The sequence below is a fragment of the Anopheles ziemanni genome, chromosome 2 (assembly GCF_943734765.1).
Source record: "Anopheles ziemanni chromosome 2, idAnoZiCoDA_A2_x.2, whole genome shotgun sequence".
In the NCBI taxonomy this organism is placed as follows: Eukaryota; Metazoa; Arthropoda; class Insecta; order Diptera; family Culicidae; genus Anopheles; species Anopheles ziemanni.
In genome coordinates, this window is record NC_080705.1 from 44,557,633 (window position 1) to 44,575,554 (window position 17,922).

Below are 17,922 nucleotides of genomic sequence, written 5' to 3' on the forward strand. Positions count from 1 at the left end.
ATGTTGGTTGTGTTCGTGTGGAGAATATGGCAGCATCTAGTGGTGGAAATTAATTTACGAATCATTGAATTTATTTTTTGTTTAATTTAAAAGATCATAACTTTTTACTCTTTCCAGGTACTTCCAGACAGAGTGATTGAAAATAAGTAATGCTGCCTGCCCTATTTTTTCTATTTTATTTATGCATCTTTTGAATAAAAAACCACGACGACTAAGTTCTGCCGGAACTCCCGATCCGAGGAGTGCAAACTCGTTGAGTTCCGGGGTAGAATTCTCATCACTACAAACATCTTCTTCTTATCAGATGCATCCTGATCAGATTCTATTTTGGCAGAGTAATCAGTCGCGACCAGCTGAAATCTGTTTACTGCCTGATTCACCTTTCCCCGGGCTTTATAATTGAGAGTTGTTAACATTGATCGACAGTGCGCATTCTGCAGGGAAACAAGTGTGTTTGTTGTCCGCGGTCTAGTCTCGAATTGCTGATAGTGTGGAAGTATTGCAAGCGAAAACAAAGTAAGTTGCTCTATGTAAAATACAATGAACCAGTCCGATCTAGGGCATCGCGTGACGGAAATTAAAAAAATGTACAATTTGGATCAAAATAATATTTTTGTTGGTATTTCAATAACCACCAAGCATGAATGTTATGTAAGTGGTTCAGGATGAACTAGTGCTTGGTACAAGTTGACAAAATCAATGTCCTCGCTGGTGACGGGATGCGATATTAGTGCCGGGCAGTGTGCGTGCAAGAATGTGGTGGTTTTGTGTGCATTAATAATTATCAATTGAATTCGATAATTTGCACGATATTTGAAACGCGTTTGATTATCACCTCGTTTGATTTGTTGCCAGCCTGTTCAAGTGGATTCAACAGACATTGGTAGTGGGAGGATGTGAACGAGTGACAAGTCAACTTGGTGCGATTGATTTGAATTGGATGTTCTTCCCGTTTTTCAGGTTTTGTTAACCATGGCCAGCAACAACAGCTCTCCGGCAGCGACCGCCAGTAGCAACGCAAAGCAGTTCGCGTAAGTCTTTAACAACTTCGATAGATGTGCTGCCCATATTAGAGTGGACATATGTATTTACTACGTTTATCACAGCGCAATACAATGCCATACAGACACCATACGCTAGATTAGATTATGATTGAATTGATTATGAAGGGTCTCTGCTAACGATTGTCTCACTCCTTATCACGTCTTCTGGGACATTGATACCTACCCTTGGACAATCATGCTGTCATATGACCATCGTGTGCTTATTCAAAAGGACAATTATTTTAATTGCTTTTCCTAATGGGAACCTTCTCGCTTGTTTTTGTTTATTATGCAAAAAACTGTTTTTTTTTTGTTTAAAGTCCTATTTAACTTCAATGCATACATGTTGTCCGTTGGCATCTTGTTTTTGGCGTGCTATGCCAGGGGTCGGAAAATGACTCAAGAACCAAATATGGTAAAGGAAAAAGCCCTGGTTTAAATTTCAACTATTTTCTCAAACATACTCCAATTTCAGTTGTAAGTAAAATTATGTTATAATTTACAAATGTATACTTCCAAATAGTTCTGCATATATTTTCAGTATGAAAAAAAAACTTATCACATTCCATGTTTTCTCTTATATACGAAAAGAAGACATTTTGTACAATTGTTATTTCTTGAGTGGAAATTGTTCGCCTACACCTGTTTGCCCGTTTAAAGGACACTTCTTAAATACGGCCGTTGTTACATAATCACGTATAAAGCCGTGAACTCGTGGGTCTTAAGTGTCGCGCGCATCAAACCAAACACACATGTTTATTATTAGCACATAACGCTATCGAAATATAATACGTTTGGACCGGACAGACGCGGCTGGTTTTGATCCACCATCATTACAGAGTTTTAAATTATTAAATTTATAATCTATTTGTACAATGGTAACGTTATATTACTCTTTTGTACAATCAACTTTTGTTCTTACGGGAACTGTAATTGCTCTACCACCCACCCAAAACTTTCTGTTTTGGTTCATTTTTTATAGTCTTCATTCGACAACGCTAACGTGTTGTGGCGTCTTCGTTGGTAATTGGTAATAAGTGGCTGTGAGGGGGAAACATAAAATAAAACAAGTCAGTTACGAATCTTGAATAGTTGATTGACATTCGTAACACGTCGTTTTAAGTGTATCAGAAATTAAAGTCGACTGTCCTCCAAGGGTCAAGATGGTTGTCGAAAATGCAACCTAAACACCGTACAATAATTATTGTCATTTTGTGTATACAAAATTTTATCTGACTGGCAGTTCTTGGGCTTCTACGAATCAATGTTTGGTAATTAATTTAAAATTTAATGCGATTTTAATAACAGAGTGTTTTTAAACTAAAACTACTTTCAGTTTCCATCGTAAAAAAACATTAAAATAATTAAAAACTATAGCTAGGCAAGCTATATTAATGTGTTTGAATGACCACTAATCTTCGACGCTACGCTCTCCTTGTATATTCATCTCGCTAACGTGATAAATTTGGCTTTAAGGACCCTGGGGTTTGAACTTCGTACTGCTCCCAACATTGAAGAGACCTTTTGTATATTGCGATTTGGTTTGCCCTATACTACAATAGGCAAGCGTAGTGTTGAGTCCAAATGTGGCTTTTAAATTGTGGTACCCTTCAGTTCAAAAGCTATTTAAACGCATTGCGATTCGCCGCTGCGTCGGCAAATCGGACAAGCTGTTTTCACCCTATTCATGAAGATGGTAGCTTTTGAGTCTTACTTCTTTGGAGAAAAGGCGTGCCTCTGCTCAGGCACTGTTCATAGCTGGCTTGCTGTTGGCAGGTACTAATGTGATTGTCGTGCTTGGAAAATTGCCCGCTCCTTAGGCACACCGGATTCACTTTCGCGTGCCACTTCTCCTATCCGCTATGGTAGTGACTTTTTTTCGTAGCTTACTGCGTTTCAAGCATAAAAGTTATCCCGCCGTCTATCTCCTGGTTCCATTCCGGATGACTCGCCGATGTGCTTGCGTCTCTTATACTTCGAATTACGCTTTGAATACTTCAAATCTTCAATTCAAATTGGAATATACTAATTGAATAATAGTATGTATGTTCACAATCAACACAGTATTTGTGTTGAATATTTTTTGCAGTACAACCATGATGTAGAAAGTAACAGAATATCTTCTCTTTTTCTTCTTTTTCTTTCTTTATATATCCAATCTTGATGACGCCTTCGTATGATTTGTTCTTTTTTACCCAAGGAACGTTTAAGAAAAAAAGAGAATTTGAAAATTCCCAAGGAAAAGCCGGAATATGGCAAAATTCGGTAAAAACGGCTTTTGTCCATAAAAAAAAATATTTACCTTCTCTAACGAAAACGGTTGGACTCCCCATCCCAACGAAATCTTCTGATAATTTGTTTCTTTTGGCCCAATAAAAACAATGCAAGTTAGAAAAATCCTTAGGAAAAGCCGGAAACCCATAAAACTAGAAAAATGCTTTTTTGCTAAAAAAATTGAAACTTATAAAAATGAGTGTTTGTTTCTTTTTAACGCTAAAACTCAAAATCGGCTGAGTCAATCTATTCATGAAAGGTTTAAAGAAAAGACAACTTTAACATTCCCCAATGAAAAGCCCGAAGATGGAAAGATTTGTAAAAATAGCATTTTCCGTACAATCAAATCAAATATACGATGTAGGGTAAGTGCTCCTATAGTGGTGCTAGTACCAGTAGTGGATGTAGAGTGATAAAATTCTCTACGACGATATTAATACAACGGAGATATTTGTTCCTCTATGAAATGTTCTTTGATCTTCTGTTTCTTTGAATACTCCAAAAGATGAACCATCCCATTCCGTATCACTGCAAAATGCATTGGTTTGTGAGAGGAAACTCGGAAGGGATAAGGGGGGATTGCCATCCTACCCCCTAGCTCAACAATGATTACAATGCATTATGGGTATCATTTTCGTACAATTTGTGGTCACTATTCGAATGGTCACAGTTTGAGTGCTCAATCTAATCTCTCCTACGTAATAAATATTCTCAATCATACAAAATCGGTCTAATCAATTCAACCAAACATAATTACAAGAAAGTCAATTTTTCAAGTGTGAAATGTCCAACATTCTTATGCCTCTTTCATGCCTATAATTTTCTATCACCTGGACGATAGAAAATATCTAAAAAAATATAATGCCACGTTACGACAGATGCCACGGATTTTAAAAAAGACACTATTCAACATCGTAAATATCGCTAGGTGATGGTAGAAGTGCTTTTAAATAATCGTCGATTATCTATTGTCCTGGTCCAAGTGTGGTTTAGGCACAGTTTGTCTCATACTTGCTTTAATGGATTAATTTTAAATGCTTGCGCTAAGCTGGAAGCACAATTGAGTAATGAATGCAAAATGTATATTTACATGGTTTCTTCGACTAAATGTAATAAAAAAAATTTTAGCACATAGCAAAATTTAAGATTGTAAAACTGAAAACTGATACTGAATGCAAACACTCTTCAGTTTGGAATTTATTTCTACCCGGATGGAATCGGGTTAATCAGCTAGTACTTAATATTGAGATTATTTCGAGGAAGCCATAAAGTCCCGTTGATTGTGAGATACGTATAAAAATGACATCGCCGAAGATATTTCACATCGCTTTTGAAAGAGAAATTTTGAATAAAAAATGAATGATCTACAATGAAGCAATGGTGTTGATTGCAAATGTGAGTTTGTTTATGAGTAGCATTCTATTGACTGAAATTCAAATGCCAGCACCGATCGTCGAATTAAAAATGTTCTGCTTTGTGAATAGTAACGTGGGCTTGTATCCTGCTATTTGCCAATTCGCTTCAACTAAAAGTGATTTATCACAAATGTTTATGTGAAAATCCCATAGTATCGAAACTAAGATTGTGAATCGTTCACTGGAATTTTAAAACATTCTTTCGATTTGTCTGATATGCCGCAACTTAAAGATGGATCTGTTATTGTTATGTGTCGTCATCTTCAGACACCAAATCAATGGGGCTTCCCTTGAATTGTAACGCTTTGTTTTTTTCAATATTAGTGTATTATTATTATTGAACAAGACGAAGTTCGTTGGGTCTGCTTGTAATTTACAAAAAAACATGTTAGCTCTTATTATTGTTTAACGTGTTTAACAATTCAACAGTGTCGTCCCACTTTTTGTTTTTTTGTTAATATGATAAATGTTTGTTGTTTTTAACCCTACATCGAAATAAGCAGGTAAATTTATGATTGATACTCAAGTACATTTATAGAACAGTGGCTCTACACGCTTGAGACCAACTGCTAATTTCTCAGTACACTAGCTCAGTTTATTCATGATCCATTGAGCCAACATATATTAAGGATTCGGAAGGCAGAGTCGTACCGTAAGTGCTTTGTGGTAATAATCAACACCAAATGCATATGCTTGATATGCAGTTGGTTTTTCATAGTCTTGGTGATGTAACAGCGATCGATACGCGAACTGGAACCACGTGTGACAAAGAAGAATTCTACTTCGTTTCCCCTGATGGTCTCCCAGCTCTTACACTAAGCAATCTGTGCACAAGCACGAGTTTGCAGAGCAAGGCTCTGACTCCCCCCACCCGTAGTATCCTTGCCAAAATGACCGAAATGAATATCTACCGCTCCACTCTACGCTGCGTTGCTGAAGGAGCATAGATGTTGCAAAATGTGGAGTTATTCTCTAGCCGTACGTAGATCCGACGGGAATCCAAACTGCCCCCGACGTTGGAAAATTTTATCGGTTGGTGAAAACAACAAATGATCGGCTCGATAGCCGAAGATCATGGCACGGGCGACGAGATGGAGTGGTAACGGCTGTATATGATAGATGCATATTGAGTTAAGCTATAGTTCATTTCGAATATTTGGTGTTTTTTGCTAGGCATAGCATAGAAAGTAACAGAATAAAATGTATAACACTTTAAACTCTTCTTATGTTTGTATACCTTTTCTTCATTTATTCATAAAGATTTAGCACAAGAAAAGATCTATCGACAATAAACTCATTGATGTAACCGCACAAAAAATCTATTTGGTGATCAATTATAATGAATTTCATAATATCGTTATTTTCAATAATCCTCAAGTTATGATAGGTCAGGATGGCCGTGTGTGTACAAAAATACAATTTTCCTGACTAACTCTGCACAAGGAAGAGATATTCAAGCTAAGCGAGTTTGCTCGAACCACAAACCACCAGCTTAATACCCAAAGAGCCATGGCACGGGTGACGCAGTGGTAACGACTGTGCTTGGTTAAACGTGCTTTGGACTATTGCTAAGGACAGTTGTTGAAAACACTGTTATGTTTCGGTTCTACGGAAGCGGGCCGAACGAGATCGTGACAGCACAGGCAGTTATTTTATTATTTATAATAAACGGGTCCGGGCCCTCTTTTTTTTTTATTTTAAACCTGTTTATAGTATTTATACTATACACTTAATATACAATAGACAAGTAAAATGCGCTACTTTTTACTCAACATCACTGGTGTGACATCAGATCTCATCTGGATGGGCCGGACGTACGCAATTCTTAGGGAAAAATCCAATCTGTATGAAAAAGACGATTTTTTTATTGATTGTTCCTACGCCACTATTTCTTTCGGTGTTATTCAGGGTTTGTAAAAAAAGCGAAGATTATTGTTATTAAATGCCTTGTACAATACCTTGTTATTGACTCTTGTTTTGCCGTACCACCATCCTGATGAGTCGAAGTCCCTCCCGATTACCGTCACTTTACACCCTTGAAACAAATGCAGCTGATTTTCTGCGCTTGGTGCAAAATCGACAGTTGGTATAACATATTCTTCCTTCAGTGGCCATTGGAGCGTGTGGTTTAAGCTGCGAAGGTATGAAATGTGATTATGGTTGTGTAAAATTGATTGGAATGTGACCACCGAAGTTGTTATATTTACCCCGAAAAGTTTTCGCTCAGAGCATGTCTTTCGTAGTACATAACTAAGTCTCTGATCGTTTTAAAGTATCTTGCTGCGAGATAAAAGACAATGTCGTCCTCTCGCTTTTTTTTATAAATCTTTATATGATTAACGGCACCATTATTTACTCTACACCGGAAAGTAGATAGATAAATTTAATGTATAGTCAAGTATCCAATGAACCAGTCCATTTAAAGAATTGTGGTCTTTACTCACTTGAGGCTTATCGCGTATATTGTTTCACAGGCATGTGTAGCGCCATGTGGGCGAACACGGACTAGAAAAGTGCCTATTTCCCGGCTCGCCAGCTGCTCTTCGGCGTATTCGCGATCCATTGAGCCAACATACCAGTTAAATTGTGATAGATATTGCTCAGACATTACGGATTTCTTGGTTTGCAATTGTTTGCATCGACCCGTGGATGACACGCATCCCTTATGAGAAACGGCATCGCAGTTTGTACACTTATAACCCTGATGAATTCTTCCCTTTAGAAGTTTCGCGCAATGTAGGCAGGTGACGGGCTTCGAGAACGTGTGAAGAAAGTATGTGTGGTCTGTGCTTTTACCATCCACCGGAGAAGAAGCTTCGCTACATTTGGGTGCAACAGAAAAAATGGGAAAAGTTAGTTAAACAAAAAATTCCCAAGAAATCCACGCTTTCAGGCTTACATTGCTACTCCAAATAATCCTTTCCATTTTTCGCGTTCCGCTATGGTTTTCATAAAGACACCGAATACTAGTTGGCCCTCTCGCGTTAATATCAAAGAATATCTTTGAGTATTACTAAGAAGGCTAGTGCGTTGGTCCTGTTCACCAATGGTGCAGTTGATCAGATCACATGTCTGACAGAAATTATATCGAATCCCCTGCAATAAAGAGATATGCAAAATATGAAGCTACGACTAGGCATACACCTGTATGTCTTTTTTCTCACCCCTTGGTTTTCGGTTAGTATCAAAATTTTCTCAAACAGAAAGGCGTACAAATGTTTTTCTTTTTGCTCACCGGCAACCTTTATGACAAGATTACCGCTCGCTAATAGTACTCCGTATTTTGACATATTACCATCATCGAGCAAACGTAGGTTTATGATCATATCCTGGAAACAAAGAAATGTAACAATATTTAAACCAAATCTGCTACTGCATATAGATGGATCGAATATGTCCTTTTACATAAATATAGCAGCCTTTAGTATTGGAGGTTGATGATTTTATATGCCTCTAAACCTATGACGTCATGTTAAACTGGTTTGAAGGAGCGTTATTGAAGGATTTGAAATTGTGCTTTTAACCCGACTGTACCAATTTTAACTTAACTGTTTAACATTTCTCCTACTATCTCTTGTAAACGTAAATGTGTAGGGTTCAGAAGGCGTTTGACAGTAAGTGTGGATTGAAAATCCACTTTCGTTTGAATTTGTCTCTGCTTTAGACCAAGCACACATTAAGTATAATTAAATAATAACAAAGCAGTAGAATATTAATATTACCATCAATCATTTTTTTGTACCGGGCTTGTAACTAAAATCGAATCAGAAAAAAGGTTGGAGTGAAAAGATGTTTAATCTATAAAATAACTCGATTTTACAAAAACTCAGTTTACCGACAGATATTTAGAACAAATGAACAAAAATGCATGTTCAAACAAAAAATTGTTTTGATTAGTGTTGTGCTTCCTGAATCTTTCGATGAGATTCATTCATATTAATCTTTTATGATCAGTGATTCGATTCATGAATCTTATCTAATCTTTGAAAAAAAACAGCATGAAAATGTGAACGCATGTTTGTTGACTAGCGTTTGTGTGTGTGACTGATGGCGTACCTAGCACATTCGCACACACAAATGCTATTCAATAAACGCCACACACAAACGCAAGTCAACAACATCTTCTTGTTGCTTCTTTTGAAATTTTAGCTAAGCGAGGTTTCATGAATCTTTGACATTAATGAGTCTTTGACATTAATGAATCTTAGAGATTCGTGGATATTGGCAATTTCATTAATCTTTCAAGATTCAGATTCATTGATACGTTTAAAAGATTAACTAACTAACAGCAAATGTGAGCGCTCAACGAGTTTAGCACGATATTAGGTAGTTAATTGAGATGTGTCGAGTCCTGGATTTTTTGATGTTAAGTTTTTTCTATTGTTGATTATGGATTCCTGTTTTAGTATTTGTTGATTAGAAGAAAAAAAGTCATTTAAAGGTTTTGTTAAAACAATTAAATGACTCCTCCCAGCAAGTATACAAGAGAATAGCCATTATGCGAATACATCAAGTGTTACCTTAGCTTGTTGAATAACCGTTATTTTCTTCGCATCATCCGCAGATTTGTCGATATACTCAGCTAAATCTTTAATTGTTTCTCTTGCTCGCTCCAAATCGTTGTACTCCTCATGTGTCTTACAATGAAATAAAGTTCAAAAGCTTGATCAAACATGGTGAACAGACTCGTTAAAATAGACAACCACTACGATACTCACTGGTGGCGTTTCAGAAACAAGCTCCTTTAACAATAACGGATATTTTAAAACACGTTGCATCGGTACGGCCAGCAAATCGTCCAACTTAAATTTACCTTCTTTATACTGTTGCTCACATTCCTAAAAGCAAACAAGTGTTAGCTTCCAAAGCTACATTATGCTACGGTTTTTACGTTCGTTTACCTTAAGCGATTGTTTGGCAAGAGGGTTGGTTCTTCTAACAGTCTTTATAAATTCTAATGCATTAGGCAAGCAAGAACAATAATCGCCATATATGACAAATTTTTTATGGAATAGCATAAAAACTTTACTGAGTTTTTGTACTGCTGTAGGAAGCTGTGTATTCATCAGTTCACTGTAAAATTTTCGATGCAATTTCTCAAGCTCCTTGATCCAAGGGAACATTGTCTTTATCTCTTCTTCCATTAGAAATTGCTTGAGAGGTTTCCTGAACTGATTCTTTAGTATAGCCAGTGTATCCAGATAAGTTTTCTCAGTGTGAATAAGTTCTTTAATAACATACAAACGCTTTTCAATTTTTCCCGGAGGTGATTCGTCGGTGTGGTTCTGTAACTAATATAGCCAAGTAGTTATAATAATTTAAGAAGATTTAAATTGTTGCTTATCATATCAATAGATTTGCACGTACCGGCACTTCAATCACTTTCTGATATGTGTCCTTTGCTTTCAACTCCTGCTGATCGTGTTCGTTGTAGTCAATTGAATTATATGTACTGAAATATATCAAATCAAAATGGTGTTGAAGTATTAGTGCACAAAGGGGATACTAATGTTGAAGAGTTAATGCCCAAAACTAAGCATAATCGTTAGTGTAATCGTGTAACTCCGCTGCTCAATATGTCAAAAGAATGTTCATACCCTATAATCGTATGTATAATCTGGTCAAAACGTAAACAAACAAACCAGTATTTCATTCGATCGCGATTTAACCGAATAGTTATTTCTGTGGTTGTTTAGCGTAGTTTTATAAAAGCTGTTATAAAAATGTTGCGAAGCAATGCTGAAACTTTTACCCAATTTTGATTGTGAAATACCAACCACAAATGATGAAAAATAAATAAGGCACATATTACGCTTGGCTCGAATATCGGTGATACATGAGAGACCAGCGTAAACCATGACTATACCAGCGGTTACGTTTCGTTTAGCCATGCCATTAATAATTAAAATTCATACTCTACATGACATTTTTTTATGAATCAAAATAAAGTAATGTATATGTTCAATCAAAGAACTTTTTCATTTAGCCATGATCTTCATTATAATTTGAGTATTACTGAATGTAACGTTGATTCAATTTGTAACCGATTTTTTAGTACTTGGAACAACTAAACTCGTTATTTGTCAAGTCACCAACCATTGCTCTAGTAATTCGTAATTTTACCTTTAACAATATACCGTTTGGCTCAAAAACATTTTCGTGCACTATTTGGAATGGAAGTGCTTGGTTAAATTGACACATAATTACGTAAATCATCGATGCATTGCTAATTTTTCATAGAGATTTAGAAAATTTCGCTTCTTTTCTGGCCCGCTCACAGCTGAGTATGTCGTGCTGACATGGCCTGGTAATCGTTCTCCAGGATACTCGGCCGAACAGATTCTGCTGCACTTGATTCATCCATCGAGCTCCCTAGGCTCCTCGTCGTCGCGTGCCGGGCCGCTACTGAGCACCTTCTTTTGGGGGCATGAGTCCGGCATCCTCATGACATGCCCCAAACCAACGGATCCTGCTGGCTTTCGTCAACCTTAAAATATCCGGCTCATCATACAGCTCAGCTAGCTAGTGGTTCATCCTCCACACGGCCTCCTCCGTGAGCAGAGTCCATGAGTCATGCCCACAGAGAACGACCGGTCTTATCAGCGCTATATTGCACACTTTGTCCGTGGGGGAAGTCATCTGGACCTCAGGAGTTTGTAGAGTTCATAGAAGGCACGATTCCCCTGAACAATGCGAGTCCGGATTTGTCCACTGATACACTGCTCCTGTCAGAGCCACCGACGAGCAGGTACTTTGGAAGAGCAGAAGAGTATTTGGGATAAGATTTTGTTGGACTATGATGGTTCGAAAGTCAGCACTGGGTGGATGACACCCAGCATTCAGTCCTCCGGTATCTTTTCCTGTTGCCAAATTTTTACAATTGGCTGGTGCATACTGACGGTAAGCTCTACCGAACCCATCTTGAATAGTTCTGCCAACAGCCCATCGCTGCATCAGCTGCTTTGTTCTGTTTCAGCTGCTTGATAGCACTAGTGACTTTGTCCAAGGATGGTGGGAGCACATCGTCATCCAGCTCCTGGCTAATGTGCTGCTCGATTCTACCTGCGCTACTCTGTTCAGGTGCCCGTTGAAGTAGCATTACCACCATGACATGACCCCTGTCTTCTTCAACATGCTGTAAAACTGGCTAATTTCCCCCGACTGAGATAGCTACTCCATCAATTGGTCATTCGACTCCTCGAAGTGACGCTTCTTGCGCTCGAAGAGTCGGGTTTGTTGTGTCCTCAACCGTTTGTATTGTTCCACGTTCCGACGGTTTTCGCGCCGCAGCTCGGCTGTGCTGTTGATGACTCGCTCCACCAAACGCCTGCGGTCATCGATGGGTCGTCTATAAGAACGTGGTCAATTTGGGAATATGTCTTATGTGGCGACCGCTAATTGTAGCTGAAACGATGTTTGTGCGGGGCGAAGATGATACGGATGTGCCTCGAGGACACGATGTTTATGAGTCGGAGGCCGTTGTCGTTGGTTAGATGAAAGACACTAAAGCTTTCAATCGTTGATTTATAGGCCTCCTCTCACCTGAGCATTACATCATGTTGTAGGTAGCGGCCGTACTCCATATCGAGTTGCGTATAGAAAGATCCCCTGTCGAGGCCTGTCGTTGATCGGCCACCATCCGATCACATGTTTACTTCTTCTTCTTCTTCTTGGCGTAACGACCTCTTGGTCATGCCTGCCCGTTAAGGGCTTACGAGACTTGTTTCCCTGTTGTACGTGGATAGTCAGTCCTCTCGTACAGGGGAGGGTCCGGTCTCGGTTGGGATTCGAATCCACGCCGTCGAGGTGGTGAGCCTCGGCGCTCATGGGCCGATTTTTCTAACCGGCGCTACCGCTCGGCTGTCGCGGACCCCCGATGTTTACTTATAGCGCCCATAGCAAGAAACGCCGTACCAAGCTCGTGCTTAACTCCACCACTCTGGTACATCATGCAATGGCTGCGGTAGGACGCTTCGGAACTCCCTTCCAGTGATCCTCTTGAAGTGCTACTATCTCGAAACCGCGGGCTCCCATTTCGCCTGTGAGTATTCTGGTATGCCCGGGTGAGGTAAGAGACCTGCAGCTCCATGTATCGAGTGTCCAATCGTAGTCCTTTTTTCGTCGCGTAGGTCTGGCATGATTGATTCAAATCGGTAGTTCTTCTTGATTTTCTTTCGTTGCAATAATACAGGGGTGGCTTGCAAGGCCTCTCCGACGCCTCCTATCTCGTCAGTGGAACAACACACTCTGGTAGTTTAAGTCCCGTATAATGCCAGGACATAAGATACAGCCGCCCCTAACATGGAACATACATTGGTTCGAGCCGTCGATTTGTTGTTTGAGCAAACTCACTAAGCTTTTTTGTTCGTTCCTGGAAATTGTTGCGAATAAGACAAGGCTATCGGAGCAACAGCTGAGCGAGTTTAGTCAAAAAACGAATCACCAGCACAATACCCGAAGATCATGGCACGGACGACGGTACGGAGCGGTAACGGGTGTATGTTTCCCTCATCTATGATTAAATTCTCAATATGTGTTGCTAAACGCAACATGGCCGATAAGGTCGTTTTAGCGTTTAAAATGTGTTGGTGTAGTCTAATATTTTCCGTTTTTTCCAATATATCCGCAGTTTTCTTTTAGCTCCTTTTTTATGACGAATTTTACATACCGTATCGAAATATAGGAACACCATAATGTTTTTTTTGTTTTATTTATGTAGTTTGATAAATTAGGTTCGTGGGTTGAAATCATCGAAATTTTCCAATATCTGTTAGCTGTGCGTGTGTACAAAAATAGTAAAGCGCTTTGAACTTTGTGGAATTTTCAGAAATTTTTCATAAAAGTTTACGATTGACGTGTGCTTACTCTTACTGTGCCGGTTTTTGTTTAAACTGCTTAAGTGGCCAGCTTTAAACTGCTTTGCAAGTAGGATCCTTAAGAAGGACGCCAATAACTCAAAAACATTGCAATCACTTTACAAAACCTTTAAATGTGTTGCTCAAAGGCTTTGCTTGAAGTTTTAAAAACTCCACCGATAAAACGGCAAATAACAAACCTTTACTATCAACAAATGTTCAATATGATAATAGTCATAGTTTGTAGGTGTTAATGCGTTACATCCCAGGATATACTTTTAAAACGACATGGCGCTGTGACGTTGAAAACGCTTCCATTCAAAAAGTCAATCAGATCATTCCAGTTTTATAGTAAAATTTAACGGGTTAATTATTTCACCGCTATACCGGTTTTACCGGCATACAATAATCTTGTTAGCCTAATTGAATAAGGGAAAGCATTATGTGCTATAGGTTAAATTTACATACCTCTCTGCTAAACCATCGTAGATTGGGTTGCTCGAGCCGTTTATCTCTCCAGCTACACTTACAACATTGAAACCACTGTGCAATGACAAGAAATGGAAAAGAAATGTCATTTTCAAACTATGCCAGGGTTTATCAGAAATGAATCACAATGTCACTTTTTTTCTGATTTGAACTGCATTCTGATAAACCCGCTACGGGTTTGGTTCTCAAGAATAGAACAGTGGAGGTAGTTCTTGGGCAGTTACGAGAAAATGTAACAAATGCTTAATATTACTTACGGTATGTTGTGTGCTGATTGCACTTTCCGACAGTTCGATAATTTTGAGAGGGATTGCAACACACAATGAAAATCCGTTAAATCGTAGAGCATTTCTATCTCAAACATTTTTTGTATCCCGAACTTGATTTTACATGCATCCAGGAATAGTGTGATATTTTGTATGCAAAGAAACTACACGCAAAAAAGAATTAGATTCGAAATTGAAGGCACGTTGTCGTTAACTTAATACATACATGAGCCATCTGTGGCTTACGACAGAAATCTTGTCGTTCAAATGTGGTCGGGTCTAGAAATTCAAGCAAGTTGCACAATATTACTCCATCTCGAAGCATCGTCGCAAATAACTTGATATCCGCGTCAGATTTATTCACACGATGTTCGGTAGAGATAATTTGACAACGAGTTAACCAATCAACACAATCACGCCATAAGTTGTTAGCCATCTTAGTGTAGTTGTAGATTTAGCCGTAGTAAAATACAAAGAACTGTTTTCAGCAAATAAAACTTGGTCCTCGTGAACGTCCACTTAAGTCAAATGCTCTCGACACACTAGAAGCATATGTGCACCAAGTACCGATACGAGGGAGTGAAAAGAGTGAGCGACTCAAACAGCTGATAGCAACGCGTGATTTTTGCAGTTTATTATGAATAATCAACACCAATGTTGAATATAATTTTAACCATAGGAAAAAAATGAAAATAATTTTCAATGATAATGACTACGTTATAGTTTAAATTTTAGAAATAATACTTCTTCTTCTTCTTCTTCTTGGCGTAACGACCTATTGGTCATGCCTGCCCGTTAAGGACTTACGAGACTTGTTTCCCTGTTGTACGTGGATAGTCAGTCCTCTCGTACAGGGGAGGGTCCGGTCTCGGTTGGGATTCGAACCCACGCCGTCGAGGTGGTGAGCCCCGGCGCTCATGGGCCGATTTTCTTATCGTCGGTTTAGAAATAATAACAAACTTTAAATTTGTTTAAAGTTTGTTGACATTTTAAAGAATGATGGTTCCCTTTTTGGGTTGGGATTATATGTTTTTTGCTCAATTGTTAACTTTAATTTATAATTATGTCCTTCAAGCATCAGGGAATTAACAAGTACAAATTTTTTTTTCTCATACCCCGAACTTGTTTGTTAACCCACTTTTTATAATTGTGTAATTGCAGATTGCTGCCGAAAATTATTAACGGAGGTATCGCTGGAATTATTGGTGTTTCTTGTGTGTTTCCTCTGGATCTCGTTAAGACTCGATTGCAAAATCAGCAAGTTGGCCCAAATGGAGAAAAAATGTACAATTCCATGTAAGTTTAGTCTATTGTAAATGTTTGGTTTTTTGTAAAGTTTATGTGTAAATTAGTTTATTTCTCATTCCTTGTTATAATATTTTTAGTGAACCGATTACCTGCTACTAGCGTTATTCACATTATCAAACCAATGTCATGTTCGATTCGATATTTCTTAATATGTTAGAAAAACTTTTCTACATTTTCGCAGGCTAGATTGTTTCAAAAAAACCTACCGAGCCGAGGGTTATTTCGGTATGTACCGCGGATCAGCGGTTAACATTTTGCTTATCACACCGGAAAAAGCAATCAAATTAGCGGCAAACGATTTTTTCCGCCATCACCTAACCACCGCCAATGGGTAAGTGAAGATTGTTTTGTTGGGTTTACATTCTAAAACAATACCTAATTAATCCTGGTTACGATTATACGGGTAAATTGTATGCGGTATTTAGAGATTTGTATAAATAAGAGCTCTCTATTCTGTAGATCATTGCCTATAACTCGCCAGATGGCCGCCGGCGGATTGGCAGGTTTATGTCAAATCGTCATAACCACCCCTATGGAGCTTTTGAAAATTCAAATGCAAGATGCCGGACGTGTTGCTGCTCAGGTGCGTTGCCTGCTTAAAAATGGTTAGGTGAAAATGTCACCACGAACTTTGCTTTAGAAGTTATAGTTTCGATGTTTCTCGGCGTAATTAATCGAAGATTGCGCATTGATTTATATGTTTTGTAGGCTAAAGCGGCAGGAAAAACTTTACCGAAAGTTTCTGCTACTTCCATTGCAATGGAGCTTGTGCGCACAAAGGGTATAACTGGATTGTACAAAGGAACTGGTGCTACCGCGTTGCGTGATGTGTCATTTTCGATCGTGTATTTCCCGTTGTTTGCCACTTTGAATGCCCTCGGTCCTCGCCGTGATGATGGTAGCAATGAAGCAGTATTTTGGTACAAACGCAAACCGCTTTCTTCTCCTTCACTTGGCAAGGTATCACAACGGTCTGAATCTTTGCAGGTGTTCGTTCTTGAGTGGCTGTGCTGCCGGCTCAATGGCAGCGCTGGCGGTTAATCCGTTCGACGTAGTTAAAACACGCCTTCAAGCTCTCAAAAAAGCCGAAGGCGAGATGCAGTTCAATGGTGTGGCTGATTGTATCGGGTTGGTTAAGCTTAATGCATTTGAAGGATGGTGTTTTTAGGAGAGATTTTCTAATAAATGTTTCTATTCCTACAGAAAAACTCTAAAGCACGAAGGAGTGACTGCATTTTTCAAGGGAGGACTGTGCCGTATGATCGTCATCGCACCACTGTTCGGTATTGCGCAGATGGTTTACTTCCTCGGTGTCGCAGAGGCCCTGCTCGGCACTAAATCCGGTAATAAGTAAAACTATTTTTATCGTGTGTCTTTGTGTGGATCATTTGTGCTACCAACCATCGATCCAACTATGCTTGATATTTCTAAAACAAACCACCAACATAACATAATTAATTGACAACATCAACCAAACCAATAAAAACGGTTGAAAGATACTGATGGCTGCCCTTGGAAGATAGTCCGACAAGTTCTCAGAAGAATCTAACTCATGAATGGGTAGTATTGTTTGCCACATGTTTTGACCAGTAGTTGTCCTTGTATGAAAGATTACTGTAAACGATTCTTAGTAATTTGCAACGTTACTATTGGTTGTTAACTGTGGGCAAGGGATGTTTGATTTTGAAAAACCCATTATGCGTTTACAACAGAAGCTTAAATTTCCCCAAAAGTTTAATGTCATCTGCTTCTGGAAATTATTTTTCCACTTCTGAATGGCTAAAACAACATTTTATTTTATTGACGTTAGGCAGAAATTGATTGATCTGAATTGGTCAATATTGCGTTAAAAGCTATCGCTGGTAAATGTTAGAATCATATCACGTAATTTAAAGCTGCAAGAGGTAGTTAAAAGTAGTTTGAAAGAAAACTACGTAATGATACGACCAGTCCGCATTTCACGGAATTACATTGATTTATTACGTACAAGCATTCGGGTCTGAATCTTTTAAAATAATTATTTGTGAATATGCCCTTCAATTTGAACCGCTATGTATTGATGTTTATGGCAAAATGTTGATGAATCAATTAAAAATGAAGCGGATTGACTGAGCAATGCGTCCAGTAGAGCTTCGAGAAATACAATGTTATCAATACCCTGATTGTGAAAAAAACAACCTTGTATGTAACGCAATGTAAAACGAAATTGTTTGTGTTCACTACGAAGCATGTCGGGTGCTCGTGATTGCATGTTTACTAGTGTACTAATCCT

General features: G+C 38.6%; 1 protein-coding gene across 1 annotated transcript; it reads left to right on the forward strand.

Moving 5' to 3' along the window:
* Window positions 1-339: 339 nt before the first annotated feature.
* Window positions 340-17,207, forward strand: LOC131290602 (mitochondrial glutamate carrier 1-like). The gene is made up of 8 exons (XM_058319766.1): window positions 340-516; window positions 961-1,031; window positions 15,504-15,638; window positions 15,832-15,981; window positions 16,110-16,233; window positions 16,359-16,570; window positions 16,638-16,778; window positions 16,854-17,207. Exons 2-8 carry the CDS (start codon window positions 973-975, stop codon window positions 17,002-17,004), a joined length of 972 nt encoding a protein of 323 aa, XP_058175749.1. The 5' UTR covers window positions 340-516; window positions 961-972; the 3' UTR covers window positions 17,005-17,207.
* The last annotated feature ends 715 nt before the right edge of the window (window positions 17,208-17,922 follow it).

Excerpts from the sequence above, each read along its gene's own strand:
- LOC131290602 (XM_058319766.1), top strand. The coding sequence starts at position 973 with ATGGCCAGCAACAACAGCTCTCCGGCAGCGACCGCCAGTAGCAACGCA. Across the intron at positions 15,982-16,109 it reads CACCTAACCACCGCCAATGG|ATCATTGCCTATAACTCGCC; the intron begins GTAAGTGAAGAT and ends TCTATTCTGTAG. Across the intron at positions 16,571-16,637 it reads AGCAATGAAGCAGTATTTTG|GTGTTCGTTCTTGAGTGGCT; the intron begins GTACAAACGCAA and ends GAATCTTTGCAG.